Raw genomic sequence first — 25,000 nt, forward strand, 5'->3', positions numbered from 1 at the left:
CCTTCCGAGGATTTATATAAGATTTATATAAGGGTTTTCTAAGAATACCACCGTATGTCTCTAAAGCTACTGCATGCGATTTTAGGGAACGTTTGGGAATAGTTTAACATGTCAACCTCTCGAAGGTGATAAGTTTAACCAATTTTACTGTAACAAAATAACATAAGAATTGAGGAGACTGCAAGAGACCATAATGCATACACTAGGTATTTCCAAACCCCTTTCTCATAAAGGGTATTCACCATGCTCATGTACAATCATGCATTTTTTTCTTTCGTAACGTTATGTATTTTCACGAAGACCTTGTTTAAAACAAATATCTTATCCCAAAAGTAGTTTTCTGAGGGACATTTTGTCTGAAATATTTGTCGTCTGCTCTTTTTCATTTTAAACCATCATACAGCGCCATATTTTGGTGATGACTCCACAAAGCGTACCAATACAATCCATGTCATCCTTATCGTCAAATAGCGAAACATACTTCAGCGATATTGAAAGGATTTCATCGTCTCTTGACTCCCTAAATATGTGTGACAACACCGAATTACAGAGAATAGATGACAGAGTTCCGGGATATAAATTCGAACCTGAATATCTCTGAAGAAGAGTTGGCGTCTCCAGATTTCTGTCAACCCGAAAATGCCTGGTTGGAGTGTGGTGAACAGAGTCACCCACAGGAACTTTAGGAGGTATTTATATCGTCGCGCGATGTGGGTGACCAGCCACTGGCGAGAATGTGTAAGGACAACTAGCCTTCAGCTTCAGAGCACTTATGTTCGGGCTACGACCATATTACGCCTGTGGGAAAGACATTTATATGCTACTAAAAACACAATTCCAGGCCATGCCCGGCAATTCTATTCCAGCCAGAGGGGTGCTACCTTTCGGTACGCCCCGAGGATATTTAATTCGTGTAAGGTCGGGTCAGGTCATAGTATCCTTTAAACTAAACCGAGTGTCAACCTCGCCCTGCGTCACCTAAGTCCTATAGGATCAACGGATGGATAACACAGATTTTTTTTTTTTCTTATTGCGCCCAGTAAGCGGGAGTCTTGGTACATCAAGAGGTAGATTTATACATAAAAGCTGACTCACAGGACTCCAAAGACATGGCAATCGAGGCAATCGAGATTGAAGGAAATACCAGAAATAAAGTTACATACATAATATGAAGTTAATGACAGTATATGAGAGATAAGGTATAGTTAATAAAATTCAGCATTAATAGAATTCAGCATTGATAAAACATAAAGGAAAATAAAACAATAAAATAAACGAATAATGTGAATGACCCACTTCATCAATAATTTCTGGACACATTAGTTTAATCTTAGGTTCGATTGGCTGCTTACATGACAATCTCACGATGCATGGAAGATAAACATTACCCGTGACGTCACTGCGGAGCAAATGGTGTCACAGATAGGTTTTATGAAAAAGTCTGTAGCAGACAATTTTTTTCGCACCCGTCAACGTGATTTCAAGTTGCAATAAATAAAAAATGAAAGAATTCATGGGTAATTTATTTAATTATTATTGATTTTGATAAATACTAGAAACATTTTCCGGTGAAATTAGGCACCTTTAATTTTTAATTTTGATAGTGATTATACTATAAAGAAACCCGTTATTTCAGTGGTCACTTCATGGTTACGAAGTCTATTCCATTAATTAACCACTCTGTTGGTAAGCCAGTTCTTGACTATTTCCTTCTTAAACCTAAATTTGTCCAATTTAAATCCATTACTAGTAGCCCTGCCCTACTGTCTTGATATGATGACCTTGCTTGTTTGAATATACTTTTCTTCTTTCTAGGGAGTATAAGTTAAGGTGCCTAAACCTGTCTTTATATGGTAAAATTCTAAGTCCTTGTATAATTTTGGTCATCCTCTTCTGTACTGATTCTGGTGAATTAATTTCCATTCCATAGGAGGGAGACTAAAACTGTACCGCATACTCAAAGATGGATCTAACTATTGCCAGATAGAACATAAGAAAGAAGGAGGCTGCAAGAGACCATTAGGCCTACACTTGACAGTTCCATGTCCATTACCACCTGTCATCCCCATCCATAAAGCTATCGAACTTTCTCTTAAAACAACCGATAGAGTTAAATGATTATCTTACACTTTTGTTTGTAGATGTAACCATTGAAAACTAATGCATTGGAATTTTCAGGTGACGTACAATTAAGGCATCCAGCACGGAGAAAGCTAAACGCATTCACGAGACAGAGCAAAATATCGTCGAGGTCCACTCGACTTCACGATAAGGTAATCTTATTACGAAGTACTATGAGAGGGCTGTGGTTAAAGAAATTCTAATGTCAGTAATACTCAGGAGTTACTACCAATCCTGATCATTATCATGGATTAAACTCGGATCACAGAGTAATGTATTTTATGTTGGTTTCTATTTACTATTGGAGTTGGCTTAGGTAATAAGACCCATACGTATAGTTAGTGGTTCAGCATGCTATGATTCAGATTCAGAATCGGTTTAATGTCGCAAACTCCCCCTATCAGGAGGCTAGGAGGGTACCCGTTACAGTGGACTTTGTAGCGTGGAATTTATTTAGCCATGCCCTTGGTCCAACGTGCTGGCGGCAGAGATTGAACTGCCGTCATCTCAATTTCCGCCGCAAGTAGCAACGCTCTAACCAGCTTCACCAGCCAGCATGCTGGGAAATGAAGTAACTCGCATGCTATGAAATCCTCTACCTAATTTTCTTTACATGTTTGGAAACATCCATTTCCTTCAGAGAACACCCACCGAGTTGAAAATTCCTGAATTGGGTAAAGGTGTCTGTAGATTGTCTCAAGATATTGCTTATCTCATAGGAGATCCTAACAATGTACGTTTTTTTCGATTTTCTTTATCTTATCTGCTTGTAATACTTCACTCCTGAGGTATATAATCTTATTTCGACATTCTATTGGTTTATAAAATACTAATAAACTCGTCATATCGTATAGTATATATTCGGTGTCTATCACTCATTTTGCTTATGCCCACTTGGAGACGGCTGAGAACAGATACCCTTCCCAACATCAGTATTCTGTGGAGACCCACCAGATAACACAAAAGCAAGTATATGACTTTAGCATGTTTTGTATAACGTTGGTGTACTTTTTTCGTTACAAAATTGCCATTGTGGTACAAACAGTGATTTAGCTTCTTGAGAATCCTTTAATCAAAATATAATTTGAATGTGAATCTGTCTCGGAAGCCAGAGCCAAATCGGAATGGTTAGACCGCCATCTGTTTTTACAGAAAAATTGTCATTATTCAACTTTAGTTAATAAGTACTTCCTCATTTGTATAGTGTCCGGGAGAACGTCCTCTACCCCAGGGGAAGAACATGATGAGTTGCCAAACAACTCTCACATCACAAAGGAGCTGGTGGAGGCCTGCCTACAAGCAGACAAGGGTCTGAGAGCTAAGCTCTTGTGCTTTGAAGAGGAAGAGATCACAAAGAAGGGTGAAAATTACTTGGGTTTAGTGACCAGTATTAGTGTTCAGTACAGACTAGAAAGCTTGGAAGACCTCCGTACCAACTACGTGGTCAAATCTAACTTCGAGCGAGGCCTCAGTGATGCAAACAAACTTCTGAGAGAAATTTTTGCCAAAGAAATTGGCTTTTACCTTGAAATTGTGCCTGCCCTCAATCGCGAGTTGCAGGAGGCTGGTCAGCCTGACCTTCGAACTCCCAAATCTCCCTTCGTCTTGCAGACAGAAGACAAAGAAATCATCTTCATGGACGATCTTCGCGAGCAAGGTTTTCAGATGGTCGACTATAAGAAGGGACTGGACAAGGATCACACTCTCCTGGTCGTCAGGGAACTGGCCAGACTCCACGGGGCCTCTTTTCTTCTTCAGAGGAATTCCAAGGTTGATCTCCTAACCAACTATCCATACCTCGTCGATGGATTCATGGCATGCGCAGAGTATGAAACCTTTGTTCTCACATTTCAAGGTGTGTTGAAATGCTGTGCCGTCATAGCCAGGCTAAACAAAGGCTATGGGAAAGTGGCGAAATACATCGAAGAAGAGTTGTCACCTAAATGTATGGATTATAGGCGTGAGTTCTTACATCCCTGCCCTCCCTTTGTAGCTGTCGTCCATGGAGATTGCTGGAACAACAATATTTTATTCAGGTACAATTGCTTCATGACATATAGAGTGTGGCAAGAAGTGGACTAGTTATGGTGAAATGATTGGCGAGAATGTTTAATGTGTGTCTTAAGGAAGGAAGAATTTCGTTGTGCTGAATGAATTAATGTATATTTTCACTATACCAGGGGAATAGAGGCAAATATAAATATAGTAATTTTAGAGAGATCAGGCTGTTCAGTGTGGTCGGTAACGTGTGGGTGCGTTTAAATTGAAACGATTAGGAGGGAAACAGAGTGAATAATTAGGTGGAAGAGCAGTGTAAATTTAGGAGAAGGGATTGAGTAGGTCAAGTGTGTGTTGTAGTAAGACAGGTATGTCGGAAGTATTTGGCAAAAAAGTAATTGTGTTTTGGGTGTGTGTCATGGCTTCCAGCCAAAGCGAGTGAATGAATTTGATGTTTTAAGGTCAATGTGGATAGACACCTCAATATCTACATCTTATTTATACATTGAATAGAATCGCCAATGGCGACGATGTCAATCACATAATTTCCGACAGTTGTCCCTAGACTTGAATCCAGGACTTGTACGTTAGCAAGTCTATGCTTCTACCAATCACGCCTAGACTTGCTAACGTACAAGTCCTGGGTTCGGGTCCGAGGGTAACTTTCTCACCTTTCTCACCATACACCAGGTAGGGCGATGCCCTGTCAGCGATGATGCCTCACGAAGTCCCTCCACAAGTCCCTATCAGCAAACAGCTGCACACTCTCCACCTCTTCCATAGTTCTTCCTCTTGACTCTATGGCTTGTCTGATACCGTCTCTCCATCTCTTCCTGGGTCTTCCTGGGTAACTGTTGGAAATTATGTGATTGACATCGTCGTCATTGGCCAATCTATTCAGGTATTACAACGACGAAAGTCCATCAAGGATACGTACCTGCTTCACCACTACCTATGGGTGGGCTGGTTCTTCGTAAAATTGAGATCAGGACGGAAGTTAGCAGTCGACTCAAATCCTGCAGGTGTAGATTAACCCCGAAGTTGAACGGTCTTATAGCCTCAGTAGCGTGGTTGGTAGACGCATAGATGTGCTTACGTGCAAGTCCTGGGTTCGAGTCCGGGAATAGCTGTCGGAAATTATGTTATTTGTACATATGATTTTTTGTTTTTCGGCCGACTTCGATATAGACTGAAAGGCCTCCTATTGCATTGTCATTGTAACTCATAGTCGAATTACAGGCAAATTATATTACGCTAATTAATTATTCGATATTTAAAAAAACTGAAAACGCTGAGATAATTTTGTTCATTTTGTATCCAGGAACGACAACAATGGTGTCCCCGTGGAGACGATGCTTGTCGACTTTCAGTTTCTTAGACGATCCTCTCCAACAACTGATCTTAGCCATTTCTTCTTCACGAGCCTCACCGGCCAAGTCCGACGCAAGAACATAGACTCGTTCCTCCAGACTTACTACGACACTCTTCAGGATGTTGTCCGAGCTGGAGGTCTCCAATTGGACTTTACCCTCGAGGACCTCAGCAAAGACTACGAGCGTCGCTGCTTGTACGGGATAACTGTGAGTTTGTTCATGACTTCGATGATCTCTTGTGGATTATTTGGTGGACCCAACCTCGGTGAGATAAAGGATGACTGCATTGATGAAATGATGAAAAAATACGAGGAATCCCTGGTGGAACTGCAGGAACAACCAGATGTAAAGGAGCGGTTCCTCTCCATATTTGATGATATGATTGAGAAGGGCTTTGTCTGTTGAGTGTATGAGTGCACGTTAAGGCTTGGCAGAACCTATAGCCCACGACCATGAACTCTTACTAAATTAGGTAATGCACAGTGTTAAAAAAAAAAAAAAAGTAAATATGTAAATAAATAAGTAAAAAAAAAACTATCATGATCGATTACAATTTTATTTCAAACTTGAAGGCTGGCCATGAGTATTGAAATTTTTTAACAGTGGGCTGTGGTTTTATAAAATGTTGAAAACTATTGGATCCGTCGGTGGGTGAGAGAAATAATGAATTTCTAAATGTCAAAGATGAACGCAAATGAGTATAAGATTTTTTCATCAGTGTTAACTACTGTATTTCATGTCCACATAAGATAGGCATATGGAAATATCTCCCAAAAAGGGCATTTACACAATAGTTATTTCTGCTTATGACTTAATATATAATCACATTTCGAAAATATGTGAAAGGTTATGAAATATCGCAGAAGAATCTTTGATTTTGTCAAATACAATACCACTAAGATAATGTGATGAATTATACGTTGTGGTCCTTATTTATTTCACAGTTGTATCAACGTCTGATGGTGTTGATAACTTTGGTTTGCACATTAGCACTATTAATACTGCTGCCCTGAAGGCAACGACATTGTTGTTAACGGCAATTACATATAATAAAGATGTGATATACTCATACATATCATAAAGTTCGCAGCTATAGTGACCTTCAGTTCCAGATGTTATAAAGATACCAAAGATAATTGACGTCATTCTTTGTAGTGACACACAAAAAAGTCTCTCTTCAGGTAGCGATTGACGGAGGACTCAGCCGCAAAAATAAACAAACAAATAAATAAATAAAAATAAAAGAAAAGAAAAACAGAGAAAGAGAGAGAGAAAAAAAAAGAGAGAGAGAGAGTGAGAGAAGGAGAGAGAGAGAGAGAGAGAGAGAGAGAGAGAGAAAGCGAGGAGTGTCTTCAGGTAGTGACAGATGAGAAGACTCCACCATCTGTTTCTTGAAATGGTGTACAAAATCCTTTTCTCGCCCAACACCAAAGCCTTGGGGTTCTTCCCCGTTGGAGCGCAGCCTGAATGGGTTCTGTCTCACTATAGAGTCTACTCACCTATGCCAAGGTGCTGTTCCTTTCTAGAGCCTTTTACAGTGTATACACAAAAATCTCGGACAAGATGATCTGCGGATCCTACAAAGGTCTGTAACCAGTGATAATAGTAAAGTCATGTGTTTCAGTTGGGTGTCCACACAGTTTCTAAGGAAAAAAAAAATCCCCCAAGGAAAAACTCTCCTTTGTTTGTGTTAATTAACTTAACCCAACCTAACTTGATATAGCCTAACCTAAGCTGACCTAACCTACCCTTACCTAACCTAACCTAACCCAACCTAACTTAACCAAACTTAATCTAACCTGACCTAACCTAACCTTACCTAACCTAACCTAACCTAACTTCACCAGGGGGATATTTGTCCCTTGGGGGATATTTTCCTTTGGGGTGAATTATGTCTTGCCACCGTCCACATAGGCAAGGCTGAACCAATGATTCGCCTAACGGGTTTCCTTTGAAAAAAGGAAAGAGCAGACGACAAATGAAGTAAATATAGTAGAATATTATGTTGCGCTTATGTCAAAACTAGTTTTTTCTTTACGGATTTATTTTAAAAATTGAGAAAGGAAAAGGCAGGGGGACAGATGAAGCACAAGATAGCAAGAGGGAACACCTGTTGCGCAGACAGAACCTCATAAGATTGAGGCCTTCACTCGATCTTGAGGAGCTATGTGCGGCGGGGGCTTTAGTATTCACATCTTCCTTTTGTCTCTATCAAGATTCTTGACTGATTATCACTTGCTTATGATTTTGCATTGTGATACATAAGTAGAAATACTTGTTTACAGGTTACACATAAAAGTTCACAAAGATAAATGATAAACACACATACGCGCACACACATACACGCACACACACACACACACACACACACACACACACACACACACACACACACACACACACACACACACACACACACACACACACACACACACACACACTCGGTGGCGCAGTTGGTAGAGCGATGAACTACTAGCATGGTGGTGCGCGTAGTGCTTGGTTCGAATCCTGCCCAGGGCCGAAATTATTTCGGTACAGCTTCGCTTTGGGTCGTTACTCTGACTCCCGTGGGCGGGGAGTTGGGTGTGTGTGTGTGTGTGTGTGTAAGGTCAAAGCATTACCCATAGATCGGACCTACGAGCTCTGAGCTCTCTTCCAGGAGGGAAATGCTGTCGATCACGAGTCCAACACGTGATCCAAAGACCAAGTGAATACACACACACACACACACACACACACACACACACACACACACACACACACACACACACACACACACACACACACACACACACAGGTGAAACTCATAGTGCCTGCGCGGATTCGCCACCCTAGGGCACTTCCTGTACCTCGCCTTCGGGTGCTGTTTACCAATACTGCCAGCTCCCAGTTCTGCGTCAACCTCGGCAGCTTTTAGAGTTTCACTTTTGACGTAATGCCACACATTTGCAGGTGTCCTCAGGGACGTCAAACACTTCGAATCGACTGGAGACTACAATCGCATACCCTTGATCACATATATTATTCATGAAACGAAATCGTAGCCTAAATGTTGTCACTATAATTCTATTGTCGGCCCGAAAGAACTCGGCACCCCAGTAAACCCTACAGCTCAATATAGTCCTCCGACGGGTGCTATCAAGTAAATTATTGATTTTTTGCTACACTTCCGGCATTTTTATACGATATTCATTGGTATGGCCTGAACCAGAAACCAGCAATCCTCAACCATCGGGACTTTGCAGAGTTCAGAGGAGAAGTGTTAGTGTGTTCCGTAGTGGGCACTGGTTGACCGAGTCAAACTTGGTAGTGAATATATCATTTCCAAGGCCGTGCGCCTCGTGTGTAGCACATACTGCAAGTCCATCACTCATTAACAAGCTATATAAATCGTTAGTTCGTCCACATTTGGAATATGCTGTTTCCGTATGGTCACCGAATCTCATTAAAGACATTGACAGACTGGAAAAAGTACAACGGCGAGCCACAAAACTGATTCCAAATATCAAAAATAAATCATACGAAAATCGACTAAAACATATGAATCTGTTTTCCCTAAAAAAAGCGTAGACTCAGAGGTGACTTGATACAGGTCTTTAAAATTCTAAAGGGAATTGACAACATCAAAAGTGACAAAATTTTCACATTGAATGAGAATCAGACAAGAAACAATGGTCTCAAACTGTCCGGAAATAGATTCAATTTGGAAGTAGATAGAAACAACTTTGCCAACCGTGTAGTTAATGAATGGAATAAACTTCCTGCACAGGTAGTGCAATGTAGTTCAGTTCGAAGCTTTAAGAATCATTTAGATAAACACCTAAGCAAGATGCTGTAATGATTATAATTTATTTTATATTATTTGTTTTTGTTTTGTTATCATTTGTCTGTTTGATTTTCATTTATCATTAGTTATATGTCAATTTATTATTATTTACTATTACCTGTTTGTTTATTATTTAACTATACCTATGCATTTATTTATGTATTTTATTTGTTATTTACATTATTATAGTTTTTATTTATTATTTTATTATTATGATTTTTTTCGCATCCGACCTAGATATGGACCAAAAGGTCTCCTGTCGGCATGCTCCGTCATTGTAATCCTTTGTAATTCAACTTCATCTGCAGCACACGCTCATCAACAGGAGCAACCCTAATAGTAATGAGTTGCTATCGGCTTAATGTCCTTGCAGCTCCCAGCCCACTACCACCGCCACACCTTTACTGAAGAGGTGGGTTCCATTGCTGTGACCCGACCAGTAGTGAGTGAAACCCTCGGGTCTAAACTTATCACTGCCCGGTCTAATCACCTAAGAGAGAGCTAGTCGTTGTGACGATGTCAGATGAACGAGAAATTACCTTTGTCAAATTATCATTCCTGCCCTCTGCAGTCGGTACTGATCATTGTGATCAACCCCTATCGGGCGTCTGTATGTATGTAAAAAGACTTAAATTCAATCACATATAAGTCATTCTACCACATACAGATATCAAATGACCACGTCATTTTGGTATAATCTTTAAATATTCAACTAGTCACTATTACATCTCTCATCGATCCATGCCAATACTTTTTAACCTGTTTGAGGCCACTGCCCATTGCTGGTTTTTGCAACTACTCGTAGCCTATCGCCCTTTAGATTGAGAATAGGGTTTTAATAAATCACGATAATTGAAACTATGTGCTTCTTTATTCCATTTTACATTTTTGCATTACCTAGCCTAGTAAGTATTCATAAACCACCAGTGAATGACGACATGTCCCGCAGGTTGGGAATAACTGATCTAATCTAATTAAGGTTTCATCAAGCCTCCCATTGTACTCCTCGACTCAACAAACAATACCCTTCTCAATCATGTCGTCAAATGTAGAGAGGAACCGCTCTTTTATATCTGGGTATTCCTGCATGGACACCAGGAATTCCTCGTATTTTTTCATCATTTCCTCAAAGTTGTTATCCTTTATGTCAGCGAAGTCGGGTCCACCACATGATCCACACATAGCCATCATTGTAATAATCAAACCATACGTAATCCCATACAAGCAGCGACGCTCGTACTCTTCGCAGAAGTCTTCGAAGGTGAAATCCAGTTGAAGACCTCCAGCCCGGACAACATCCTCAAGAGTGTCGTAGTATGTGTGAAGGAACAAGTCCATGTTCTTGCGTCGAACTTCGCCGGAAGGACTCGTGAAGAAGAAATAGTTGAGGTCAGTGGTTATGGAAGATGCTCTTACTATCTGCAAATCTACAAGTCTTATATCCACAGGGGTACCACCGCTGTCGTACCTATAGAGAAAGTGTGACAGGAAATGTGATTATCAGTATCTGAAAACCAAATAAACAACAAAAGTAATGTCATACCTATTTTCAACATTCAGTCAATTGATGTACTCAAACTAATGCCTGGAGGCCACTTGTTTTTTCTGTTATTTTTATCATTAACATGCATCACCTCATCCATCAAATGATATGCTTAAGAGATTAATAATAAGTGACTACAAAGCAGCCTTGTCAACTTATAACAAATGATCCACCTTAGCTGAGAGAACTTTCCTGAAATGAGTGGGGAACATCTGCATAACATTTCGTCTTGTTATATATTGTATTAATTTCTTTTTGATTCAGATCACTTTGGACTAACCTGGACTACACTGAAATCTGAAAAATAGCCTATATGCATTATTGATTTAGTTCTTGTTCTCAACTGACTCATTTGTTATTCATGTCATTTATCTACGTATATAGCCTCAGTTGCAAGCAATACGGTGGCTCCTTTGGAGAGCTGTGAAGTTTGTCTATTGTATTATTATGCTCTTTCTCCCCTTTGAAGCTAATGTACCTGAACAAAAGGTTGTTGCTCCAGCAGTCTCCGTGGACAACAGCTGCGAATGGAGCGTGGGGTTGTAAGTGCTCACGTATGCAGTCCATGCAATTGGGTGACAGCTCCTCTTCAAGACACTTCGCCACTTTGTCGTAGCCTTCGTTCCGTCTGGCTATGGTGGCGCCGATCTTCAGAAGAGAACGGTAGACAAGAGCAAAACCTTCGTATTCTACGCCTTTTTTCATCAATCCATCAACCAAATATGGGTAACTTGTCACGAGATCGATCTTGGATTTCTTCTGAAGAAGAAAAGAAGCCCCGTGGAGTCTGGCCAGTTCCCTGACGACAAGGAGAGTGTGATCCTTGTCTAGTCCCTTCCTAAAGTTGATCATCTGGAAACCTTGCTCGCGAAGATTGCCCATGAAAATGACTTCCTTGCCCTCTGTCATCTGGGTGAAGGGGGATCTGGGAGTTCGAAGACCAGGAAGACCTGCCTCCTTCAACTCACGGTTGAGGGCAGGGCAAATTTCATGATAGAAGCCATTTTCCTTGGCAAAGACCTCTTTCAAAAATGTGCCACTGAGTTGTCTCTGAGGGTTGAATTTGACCACATAGCTGGCACGGAGGTCCTTCTGGTTCCCTAGCTGGTACCGGACAGTAATGCTAGTCACCACACATAGAAAGTTGTCACCTTTCTTTGTGATTTCTTTCTCCTCGAAGGATAATAGTTTAGCCTCCTGTCCTTTGTCTCTCTGCAGACAGGTCTCGATCAGTACTTTGTTCATGACGATGTTGTTGTTTGGTGATTCACTGGGTTCTTCCCTTCCAGGTGGACATGTTCTGCCAGACACTGTAGGAAGAGAAAATAGATTAGTTGAAGAAATATAACGGTATTTCTTCTGCAAAATTGAAACACAAAGGCAAAAGCCGAGAAGACTGTGAAAATCAACACCGTGTGAGATCGAAACCTTTATTGGTACGACGTTTCGCTTGTTACAGCTTTTTCAAGTACAGACATATGGCAAATACTCTGAGTACATATAGGCCGACGGGGAAGGAACTGGGAGAGGTTATCAAGGAGCGGTGGGTGGTAGGTGGAAGGGCGGAGGGTGTGTGTGAGAAGGGGACGGGTGGGACTTGGTGGAGAAAAGGAGGACATTTCGGACAGTTTGTTGAAATGGACTAAAGGGGACATATCATACATTTGTATAATGTGGGTAACAGATGGATAATAGGAGGGGCGATGTTGAACATGCCTCTGTTCTGCTCAATGGTTTTGAAGCTTTGAATGGCGGCCGCTTCCAGGCATTTCCTCCTCACCCTGTCTGGTTCACTAAAAAGAAGCTCTGCGTTATCCCAATCCATCAGGTGGTCGTTGGTGTTCCGGTGGATAACACAGGCGTTGGTGGTGATGTTGTTCCGGGAATCGTAGCGATGCTCCCGGATCCGGGTCTTCAGGTCACGGGAGGTCTCTCATCCAGCACAGGGTATGCGGTAGACACCAGCGTTTTTTCCCCACATTGAGCAGAACAGAGGCATGTTCAACATCGCCCCTCCTATCATTCATCTGTTACCCGCATTATACAAATGTATGAAATGTTCCCCTTAGTCCATTTCAACAAACTGTCCGAAATGTCCTCCTTTTTCTCCACCAAGTCCCACCCGTCCCATTCTCACCCCCCCTCCGCCCTTCCACCTACCACCCACCCCTCCCTGATAACATCTCCCAGTTCCTTCCCCGTCGGCCTATATGTACTCAGAGTGTTTGCCATATGTCTGTACTTGAAAAAGCTGTAACAAGCGAAACGTCGTACCAATAAAGGTTTCAATCTCACACGGTGTTGATTTTCTGCAAACTTAGATGACGACCCAGCCTTTTACTTATTCACTCAATATTAATAGATACAGGTCTTTACCGAACTCATATTTGAAGTGAGTTATCCTGGAAATCTTTGACAAAAATTGTAACATATCAATAGTTTAGTATCATTAGTGATAAAATATGTTTTAAGTAAAAATATAATTAAAGAACATCAAAAGTGACAAAATTTTCACATTGAATGAGAATCAGACAAGAAACAATGGTCTCAAACTGTCCGGAAATAGATTCAATTTGGAAGTGGGTAGAAACAACTTTGCCAACCGTGTAGTTAATGAATGGAATAAACTTCCTGCACAGGTAGTGCAATGTAGTTCAGTTCGAAGCTTTAAGAATCATTTAGATAAATACCTAAGTAAGATGCTGTAATGATTATAATTTATCTTATATTATTTGTTTTTGTTTTGTTATCTTTTGTCTGTCTGATTTTCATTTATTATTAGTTATATGTCAATTTATTATTATTTACTATTTACCTGTTTGTTTATTATTTAACTATACCTATGCATTTATTTATGTATTTTATTTGTTATTTGCATTATTATAGTTTTTATTTATAATTTTTATTAATAATATGATTTTTTTTCGCATCCGACCTAGATATGGATCAAAAGAACACCCACGTAGCCAGGTGGGGAGTGTGTATGTGTGTGTAGAGGAGGCACCTCCCTAAACTCGTACCAGCCCAAGGATCGGCGTTTACGTTTTGGACCTTATTGAAAAGTGGTCCTGGCCTTAAAGATTTGATTGCCCTGGTCAAAAAGCCCGTGGACAGGTAGAACGTTTATGCTAGATGTTCAAATTCTATTGGGCGTCACTGCGTCTGACAATGACGGAAAACAATGCATACAATTAGGCCTTGTCTGGCCAGGCTGTGATTTAAATTTTAAAATACCCAAAACAGGATACACACAGGTTTAGAGAAGTATGTTTGTAACTCCCGATTTTGAAGTCTTTGCATAAAATATAAAATGTTGTGGAACAACAGTGCCTCCTTGCAAATTATGTCTCTACTGAACCCTGGTTGATACAAAAAAGAGAAGATAACAGGGCAGAGAAATGTGGCCATTTCGTTTTATAGTTGTAGAAAAATTAATTCTAGCTGTTATGGCGGACTTAATAGGACGGGGTGTTGATATTTGTAAACGGTAACACAGGTGAAACACCGAATCTCCTTCCTGAGTACCAGTGTAAGTGAAGCCGCAACCGCTCCTTTTGCAGGTAGCATTTTCTTTTTTTATCGTGGCTTGTAAATGTGATAATTCCCTATTATTACCACTATTATTATCTATCCAACTCACACACGGACGTCAATCCCCACGGTTACTTTGAGCAAACACCTGTGCAACCTTTCTTCTCAATCCGAACAACTCTTGGAAGGATTTGTCTACTTGCCCCCAGTGGACGTCCCTTTCGACTCCACCGAGAAATCTCTCCTGTGGAGATCACCCTGTGAATAGGATCAACGTTAAGAAAGTGTATCATTTGCGCATATAAACGAGAGTTGACCTTCACGAATTATGCTGGCCAAAGGCTTTGACTGAGTCTCGCAGAGCAGTCGTTGGTTTGATACAAAGTCACTCCGGCGACAACCCTTGACTTTTCGAAAACATTTGTTACCAAAGACGTTGACACACTTTCCATGCAAAGGATTACAAAGGCGGAGCATGCCGACAGGAGACCTTTTGGTCCATATCTAGGTCGGATGCGAAAAAATAATAATAAATAAATAAAAACTATGATAATGTAAATAACAAATAAAATACATAAATAAATGCATAGGTATAGTTAAATAATAAACAAACATGTAAATAGTAAATAATAATAAATTGACATATAGCTAATAATAAATTAAAATCAAACAGACAATTGATAACAAAACAAAAACAACATTCACTGTCCACTTTTCGCAGGCGTACAGCAAAACAGAATTGGGTTCAAGTTCAAAGAAATCGAGAGTGCCGTATACTCTGGTTCAGCGGGTCCATGACACCATGTGCTAGAGCAATGATTAAAGTGCAGCAGGATCATGAAATACACCACCTCGAATATAATCAGATCTTACAGATACAATCATAACTTTTCACCAAAAATCTCTGAATACACAACTAACACTGCAAAAATTCCAAATTTATCTTCACAAGTACCAAATATCGCTGGAGCATGTGATTATTCATGCATGTAAATATTATACTTGTACGTATATGTGTAGACATGCACACCTGAGAAGTACATATTCTAAAGTTGTACATATGTGTAAATGTATTTGCCCTTTCGGATTAGAGTGTCTATCTTACTAGTCAGGACTGTGTAGTATGCCGAAATGGTCAGAGGCGTAGTGCCGTCTTGCTTGCTGTACTACTGCCTACTGTAGCAGCGGGCACGAGCCTACTTACAGCCACCTCAAGTTGCGTGCAAAAAATGCAAACGTGTACAAGTTGACAGTGACCAGATATATATATATATATATTTTTTTTTGTCGTGAGTTCGGAGGCCAACAAGGACAATGGATAAAATTACATATCACTGTGACATCAGGCTGAAGCATCATACTAAAGCACCAGAGTAATCTATTTCGTATGACTACAGGAATGTGGATCACCATCCGGCAACTCAAGACGATGTCAAGGTTGCAAATAGCCACTGTTAGACAGACAAAACATTATTTTCAAGCTCTTTGCCATAACGTATTTCATATATATATATATCTATGTATCTAAAGCTATGCGAGTTTAGGGAACGTCAGTCTTTGGGAAGATTTAAATAGTCGACTCCTTTAAGTTTTACACATAACAACGTCGAGACTGTACATATTCAAACTTTAATGACCACCTTATGAGTCGATAGCTTTAAAAAAAGTTTTACTGATTTTATTGTAATGCATTAAGGTTTCCAGGTGATATACAAAATGATATGGCATCCCACACAGGGGGAGCTGAATCCTTCCACAGGACAGAGCAAAATGTCGACATGATGTATTTAACTAGTGATAAATAACAACCAACACAAACACCGATACCGAGAAGTCCGCGTTTACAACCAACAATCTCATCACTTATTAAACAAGTGGGTAAATAGATAAATGAATAGATGAATAGATAGATTGATAAATGAACAAATACTTAGATAATTAAAATGAATAAATAGATAAGGAAATACATATAATAAATTCTTATATGAATAAGCAAACAAACAAATGAATGCATAAATGCGTAGATGAATAGATTAGATATATAAACACACACACACACACACACACACACACACACACACACACACACACACACACACACACACACACACAATATATATATATATATATATATATGCATATATATATATCATATATATCGCAGTAATGTCGTAGCACATTAGTAAAATAAACTTTTATCCCACCGTCGGAAAAGAAGACACTAATGTCGAAAGTTCTGTATATTTCGATCACTAACTGTGATCCTCTTCAGCAGAATGAGTACATAGTGGAAGACATATACATATACAAAAATGTGAGGTGAGAAAAAGGAACAAGGGAAGAGTTCAGGTTACATGACAAAAACTCACAAGAGCCGCAGAGCTTCGGTCACGTAACCTGAGCTCTTCCCTTGTTCTTTTTCTCACCTCACATTTTTGTATATATGTATATGTCTTTCACTATGTACTCATTCTGCTGAAGAGGATCACAGTTAGTGATCGAAATATACAGAACTTTATACATTAGTGTCTTCTTTTCCGACGGTGGGATAAAAGTTTATATATACAGTATATATATAAGTGTATATACTGTATATATATATATATATATAACTACAAAGTAATGTCGTAACACATTCGTAAATTTTAACAAAAACCCACTGTGTTGGATAAGAAGAAATGAAATAAATAGATTCCATATATTTCGATCACGGACTGTGATCCTCTTCAGTGGAATACAGAGTAGAGGAGCAAAAGGCATGTCTTATAAACAGTAAAAGAAGGAACATGGATAGGACTCAGGTAGCGTCTAATGCTTTGCGGGGCAGGTCACCCGCCTTCACCAGAGGTGGTAGTAATTTGTTGACTGCCCAGGTGGTAATGCAGTCAGGTGACCATTGTCCATATGATATATTGAAATTTGGAAATTTGTTAATCAAGGATGATTCTATTATTTTCCTTTTAAAACTGCACTTTGAATTGAAGATAATTTTTGCTTCATTCCAAACTATACGATGGCCTTCCTTGTCTACGTGTTGGAAGACAGCGGAATTTTCTTCTTATCCAACACAGTGGGTTTTTGTTAATATATATATATATATATATATATATATATATTATATATATATATTCTATTGAATAATACAGCATAGCATTGGTTATCTTCTTTAAACCTTCTATCCTTCTCTCTATTTTCTTTTCTGTGGGAGGGAGGGAGAACACAATATCACCAAATGTATAGTGAGTTTGGAAATGAAAACAAATACATTACTTACGACGTTTCGCCTATGCTTTAGGCGTCTTCTGCTAACTTTATTTCAAAGATACAAGTTGTGATCACATATACACTGTACAAAATAAACTGGGAAAGGTACTTCGGTTTACTTTCTCCTTGGCGCTCCGTGGGATGCCCCGACCAGCTCCAGGGTTCCACACATATTTAGTTGAATGTTAATTGCTGGTAGGTAATTCCTAATTAAAACGGCTTCCAAGTATTTTAATTTTTTCTTATTGTTTTTCTTTGCTAATATCAAAGTATTATTGCTTAAAACCTCCCGTGATATGTTCATCTTATAAACTTTTGAGATGTGAGATTTTACTGCACCATTTTGCATAAGAAATGTGAGCCTTTGAGACAAAGTTTGAATTGTGCGGCCATTATACTTGTCAGTCATTGTAAAGCGCACCGTCTTTGTTGAAAGGACATGGGTATTAGTACATAACATAATTTTATTTTGATTTATCTTTTTCACCTGCCAAGTTGTTTTTCATGATTAATGATGAAGTTCTGGGGTTGCGATAATATATTACCAATTTCAGGGAGTCTCTTGCTTCTTGGGTTTACGATTTTTATATACGATATCTTTCAAGACTTTTTCATCTTTTTTGTATGCGGATGACATAAAGTATTTGTTTTCATTTCCAAACTCACTATGGATTCATTTGGTGATATTATGTTCCCCCTTTCTCCCACAGAAATGAAAATAGTGAGGATAGAAATCTTAAAGAAGATAAGCAATGCTGAGTATGCTGTATTATTCAATACAAAATGTATCCAAGAAAACCTGCTCCCTAAAATCATATATATATATATATATATATATATATATATACATATATATATACATATATATATATATATATATATATATATATATATATATATATATATATATATATATATATATATATGGTGGGAACGTAGAAAATACCAGACTCAGAAATAGGTGTGGTGTTTTCTACGTTTCCACCATTATGGTTCCCGGAATCCAGCTTTTTTCGTACACACACACACACACACACACACACACACACACACACACACACACACACACACACACACACACAAGCATATATATATATATATATGTATATATATGTATTTTATATATATGTATATATACATATATATGTATATATAGTATAAATGTATATATATATGTATATATATACTGTATATATATATATGTAGAGACATTGGGACTTCTGAAGAAGCTATTGTAAGCGAAACCGGTCAGGAATAAACTCGATAATCAGATAAAGACCCGTGTTTCCCCCTCCACCTTTCCCATAATATATATATATATACATATATATATATATATATATATATATATATATATATATATATATATATATATATATACTGTATATATACCCAGTATGTTTCAGAATACTTGAAACTCATTTTTGGGCTATTCATAAGTTTCCTATTAAAAGTAAGTAAATTTAGTTTTATTATTTTTTGCAGATGATTGAATAATAATGACCTGGACACAAAAACTAAAGGTTTTCTGTGTAAAGACATACTACAAGACCTAATCATTCAAGACTGTTAAAACCAAGTATAGGCGTCTGTTCAATTTCAACCATCACCCAAACAAGTGTCAATTTTTGAAGTGGGCTCGAAATTTTGAAGCCTAAGGAAGTGTAGAGGATCGTAGGAAGGCTAGAAAATTGACTACAGGAACTCCTGTTACAGTCCGCACACTTGAGAATATCTCGATTGTTCAAGATTTTAGTCCGAAGGCCGAGCAAATCTTTTCGTCGTAGGAGTCAACAGTTTGGGATTTCATGTTCTTCAATTAAACGCATTTAGATCTGTGATCTTAAACTCTATACTTATAGGATTCAAATCAAACACCAGCTCACCCAAATTGATAATGATAAGAGAGTCACTATGTGTTGGTGGTTCTCTCAAAAGTTTGAGGAGAATGAAAACTTCTTGAGCAACGTGTTGCTTTCATATGAGGCCCACTCTCTGCTTTATGGCTTTATTAACTCCAAGAACTAGGTTTTCTGGGGCACTTACAGCCCTCACCATGTTGCTGAGCAACCTTTGTATTGAAAGAAGTGCACTGCATGGGTAGCAATGTCCAAGCATGGGATTATTGGATAATTTTTCTTTGAAGATGAGAATGGAAATGTCGTGACAGTAACAAAGGATTTGGTCTCATGGAGGATGCATGTACTCAGGAGTATGCGATTGTAGTCTCCAGTCGATCCGAAGTGTTTGACGTCCCTGAGGACCCCTGAAAATGTGTGGGATCACGTCAAAAGTGAAACTCTGAAAGCTGCCGAGGTTGACGCAGAATTGGAGCTGGCGGTGTTTGTAAACAGAACCCGAAGGCGAGGTACAGGAAGTGCCCAAGGGTGGCGAAACCGCGCAGGTACTATGAGCTTCACCTGCAAGAAACTACTTTGGGGGCTTGTCATCTTTATCTTTCTTCCTCTCCATTTGCCATGCCCAATTTAATTTTTGTTCTTTTATCGACTGTACAATGCTGGCCGAGCGGGTCAGAGCGTCGCTGCTTACGGGCAAAGATCGAGGTGACGGCAGTTCAAACCTAGCCGCCAACGAGTTGGACCAAGGGCATAGCTAGTTGATTCCACGCTACAAAGTCCTCTGTAAGGGCCGCAGTCATACCTTCCTGATAGGGGAGTTTCTTTAACCGAATCACAGTATATTTTGCCACAGTCTGCTCTTTAACCTAACTTGCCCTCTTCCGTTTTGTCAGAGATGTTCATACCACTGATCTTCCTACTACGCTCTGTGCACATCTTAACTTTGCCTCCATTGCCTTCGTGAAATTATCAACTTTCACATATGCACATCATAGCTGGGATTATGCAACCAATTGTGAGGCATTTTGTCACTTGATTTTCGTGGTCTTTGGTCACTTATAACATATCTAGATGTACATGTTTTCAGCCGCTTTGAAACTCACCACCGACTATAGTTGATGAGTTGGCCATGTAGTTTATTGGAAACTATAGGTGTGTTTTATATAACCAATGCATCTTCTTTTGATTTGGTTACAAAGTAATAATTATGTTAGAAATATTTCTTTAGATTGGTAAGAATGCTGTAATACATTTGATAATTGTGAACACGGTCATCCCCAATTGGGCGTTTATACATACATGAAATAATCAAACTCAACCACAAATACATAAGACAACCACGTACAGATATATGATCACCTGGAAACACTGGTATTGTCTTTAATCACTTACTACTACATATCCATCTATGCTAATACTTTTCAACCTATATCTGCCCGTGGTACTCAGCTGGTTTTTCCAAATACTCTTGGCGTACCGCCCTTCAGATCGAGAATAGGGTTTTAATGAATCATGATATTGTAAACAGAAGGATTCTTTATTTTACACTTGTGCATTACATAACACTGGTTGAGCGAGTCCATGACACCATGTGCTTCTTCGAAGCACTGTTTCAGTGCAAGTAGGGATCATGAAAATCCTCATCTCGAATATGACTAGATCTTGCAGGGTAGAATCACATCTTTTCACCAAAAATCTCTAACTACACAACAAACACTATAAGAAATCCGAATTTTTCTTCACAAGTACCAAATATCGCAGGAAAGCTGATGCGTATCCATTTGAGCATTCATGCATGTAAATATTATACATGTGTATGTAGACATGCACACTTGAGAAATACATATTCTCAAGTTGTACATATGTGTAAATGCATTTCCCCTTTCGGATTGGAGTGTCAATCTTACTAGTCAGTACTGTGTATTATGGCGAAATGGTCAGACGTGTAGTGCCTTCTTGCTCGCTATACTACTGCAAAGCTACTGAAGCAGCGGGAAAGAGTCCACCAACAACCGTCTCAAGTTTTGTGTTAAAAATGCACACGTGCACAGGGTGATAGTGACCAGAAATATACATTTTCTTATCGTGAGTTCGGAGGCCAACAAGGACAATGGATAAAATTAAATCTCACTGTGACATCAGGCTGAAGCATCAGGCTAAAGCACCAGAGCAATCTATTTCCCGTGACCACAGGATTGCATGTGGATCAGCGTCCGGCAACTCAAGACGATGTCAAGGCCGCAAATATCCACCGTCAAACGAATACCAACAAAATATTGCTTTCAAGCTCTTCCCTGCGATAAGGTAGTTCATATGTTTCTATGTATATAAAGCTATGCGAGTTTAGGGAAAGTGAGTATCTGGGAAGGTTTAAACAGTCGACTCCTCTAAGCTTTATTAATCTTATTGTAACGCATTAAGATTTTCAGGTAATATGCAAAATAATATGGTATCCCACACAAGGGGAACTGAATCTTTCCACACGACAGAGCAAAATATCGACATGGTGTAATCAACTAGCGATTAATAACAACCAGCATAAATCCTATTACTGATATGGCTTAGTATTCTCCCAAGGAGTTTGAGCAAGGTCTAGCTCAAGGACACCGAGAAGTCCGCATTTACACCCACCAACCACTCTCTCACTACTCCAGGAGCACAGCCAATCGGAAACAAAAAAATGTCAATACGAATAAGTAAATAGATAAGTGAATAGATAAGTAGATAGGTAACTGAATTAATAAATAATTAGATAATTAGAATAAATAGATAAATAAATACGTATATACATAAATACTTACATAGTAAACAAATGCATAAATTCGTAGATTAGATAAGGAGATAAGTAAACAAACACACACACACACAGACACACACACACACACACACACACACACACACACACACACACACACACACACACACACACACACACACACACACACACACAATTTCGTCGGATGGACAGCGAAGATTGGAGTTCTGCAGAAAAAGTGAAATTTTCGTGGATCTCAACGCAAAGGAAGTACCTTATTGTATTTACAGGGAAGGGGAAAGCTCGTGGTGTAGTGGGAAAGTGAGGAAAAAGGAGAAGGGGAGGGATTACTGTGGGAAATGGAAGGAAATGAGGAAGGGGAGGGCTTGGTCCAGGAGGCCAGGCGTCTTGTAAACAAGAGAAGGACCGATGATTTTGGTGAAGGGATTAACAAAAATGTAAAGATTAGAAATAGAGATAAGAGCAGCACAATGGAAGGTGAGGATAATAATTTCCAGGGATTTAATGAGGGGGGCGGGCGGATACCAACCTCCCCCGATTAGCAAGACTGGAGGAAAAACTTGAACAAATGACCGAACATTGGGAGAATAGGTTCGGTAACATAGCAAAGATTGCGCAGAGAGTTGAAAGATTGGAAGAACTAGAGAAGGTGAACAAAAACTTAACTAAAGAAATAGAAGAATTAAAAAGACAGTTAAAAGAAGTAAAAGAGGAGAATGAAGAATTAAAGAGGAATAATAAAGACAATAAAGAGGCCATAGCAAAAGAAGCACAGGGTTGGAAAAAAATCCAAGAAAACAGTAAAGTTGCATTTACTGACATAATTAAACAGCAAATGAAAGAACAAACTGAAGACTCAGTTATTAAAGTGATGAGACAGAAGGAGAATATAGTAAGAGACTTAGTAGATAAAAAGAAATGTATAATTATATTAGGAATGGAAGAGAAACATAACCTAAAGAGAACCACAAGAATCAATGAGGAAAAAGAAAAAGTAAGCAGTTTACTAGAATTAGTTCAGGAAGATGAACCTGAAATCATGAAACAAATTGAAGAGAAGTTTAGACTCGAAAAGTATAGTACAGATAAGACCAGACCAATTAAGATTAAATTCAGGTCACAAACGACGGCAGAGAATATCTTAGCAAAAACAGGGAAACTAGCAACAAGTGAACAATATAAAAAGGTATGGATAGAAAGAAAAATGAATAAAGAGGAAAGAGAGGAGGAAAAAATGAAAAGACATGAAGCTAAGGATAAAACGAGAACAGAACAGTCAGAAAAAGAGAAATTCTATTGGAGAGTAGTGAATATGCAAGTAAGGAAATACGACATACTAGAGAAAAACAAAAGGGAAACAGAGAATACAATGGAAGTGGCAGAAAACTAAGAGTGTCTTACACAAATATAGATGGATTAATAACAGGATTGAATGAGCTGAATGATTATCTGAAGGAAAAAGAGCTGGGCATAATGGGAATTGTAAAAACGAAATTAAAAGGTCCACTACCACCCAATAGTGTAGGACATGATGCATAGAATTATTGGATTAGAAACAGAGACAAAACAAGGGGTGGAGTTATGTTCCTGACTAAGAAGGATATAAACGTGAGGAGTGTCACATATGGAAAGAATACAGTAGAGATGACTATGATCGAAGTGGAAGACAGAGATAAGAAGAGCAGAAAGTTTGTGATAAAATATGTGCCTCCAAAAACAGCCTCGTGGGAAGAGAGTGAACATAAAAGTATGTTAAAAGACACAAGGATAACATTAAGTAAGATAATGGAAGATATAGGAGGAATAGTTATGATGGGCGACTTTAATTGCAAAGAAGTCTGCTGGGAAGAGATGACAGTGAAGGGTGTAGACGGCTCATGGGGAAATGTTCTACTCGAGATGATTATTGACCATACAGTGACACAGTGGATACAGGAATGAACGCTAAGTATAGAAATGAAGAAGAACCATCGAGACTAGACCTAATAATCACATCTGAACCTAGAATAGTAGAAAAGATTGAATATAAAACACCAATAAGTAAAAGTGACCACATATTGATTGAACTGGAACTAAATGAGGAAAATACATGAAAAGAAATGAACAATATAGAAAAGGAAGAATGATGTATGAAAAAACAAATTTTGATAAAATAAGAGAACTCTTTCAAAAAGCAGACTGGAAAAGGATGCACAAGGAGCAAACAACAGTAGAAGATAAATGGAACATTTTGACAAAAATTTATAAAGGAGTGGAAAAGTATGTTCCAAGACAAAAACAAGAAAAAGGATATGTAAAATGATGGTGCAACAAAAGATGTAGGGAGTTAAAAGACAAAAGGGATAAAGCTTGGATAAAATGGAAAAAAGGCAAAAAACCTGAAAAATGGAAAATATATATTAGTTATAGAAATCAATATGTACAAGTGTGCAGAGAAGAAAAGAGAAAATACGAAAAAGATGTCATAGAAAAATGTAAATATCAACCAAAATTATTTTACAGATTTGTAAACAACAAACTGAAAAACAAACAAGAATTAGAGAAACTACGGCAATGAGGAGTTGAATACACAGAGGAAATAGAAATGGCAGAAATTATGAACAAGCATTCTAAATCGGTGTTTACGAGGGAGAACATACAACTTAGAGATGTCGAGTGGGAGGAGAAAGCCTCCCCTATGAAAGAGATAGAAGTAACAAGAAAAGAAAT

At 38.7% G+C, this 25,000-nt stretch overlaps 2 protein-coding genes across 2 annotated transcripts; one reads left to right on the plus strand and one right to left on the minus strand.

Annotated features, from left to right (window-relative positions):
- Positions 1-2,965: 2,965 nt before the first annotated feature.
- On the plus strand, positions 2,966-6,026 carry LOC143040007 (putative oxidoreductase dhs-27). The gene is made up of 3 exons (XM_076210527.1): positions 2,966-3,086; positions 3,326-4,157; positions 5,441-6,026. Coding segments are annotated over exons 1-3 (1,290 nt in total). The 5' UTR covers positions 2,966-3,085; the 3' UTR covers positions 5,898-6,026.
- A 4,160-nt stretch (positions 6,027-10,186) lies between these two features.
- On the minus strand, positions 10,187-15,554 carry LOC143039697 (putative oxidoreductase dhs-27). Its single transcript, XM_076209934.1, has 3 exons — positions 15,498-15,554; positions 11,340-12,171; positions 10,187-10,786 (listed from the first exon to the last, which is right to left on the minus strand). Coding segments are annotated over exons 1-3 (1,290 nt in total). The 5' UTR covers positions 15,499-15,554; the 3' UTR covers positions 10,187-10,329.
- Positions 15,555-25,000: the final 9,446 nt, after the last annotated feature.

The sequence above is a fragment of the Oratosquilla oratoria genome, chromosome 27, assembly GCF_046742065.1.
Source record: "Oratosquilla oratoria isolate Oo_2021 chromosome 27, ASM4674206v1, whole genome shotgun sequence".
NCBI lineage: Eukaryota > Metazoa > Arthropoda > Malacostraca > Stomatopoda > Squillidae > Oratosquilla > Oratosquilla oratoria.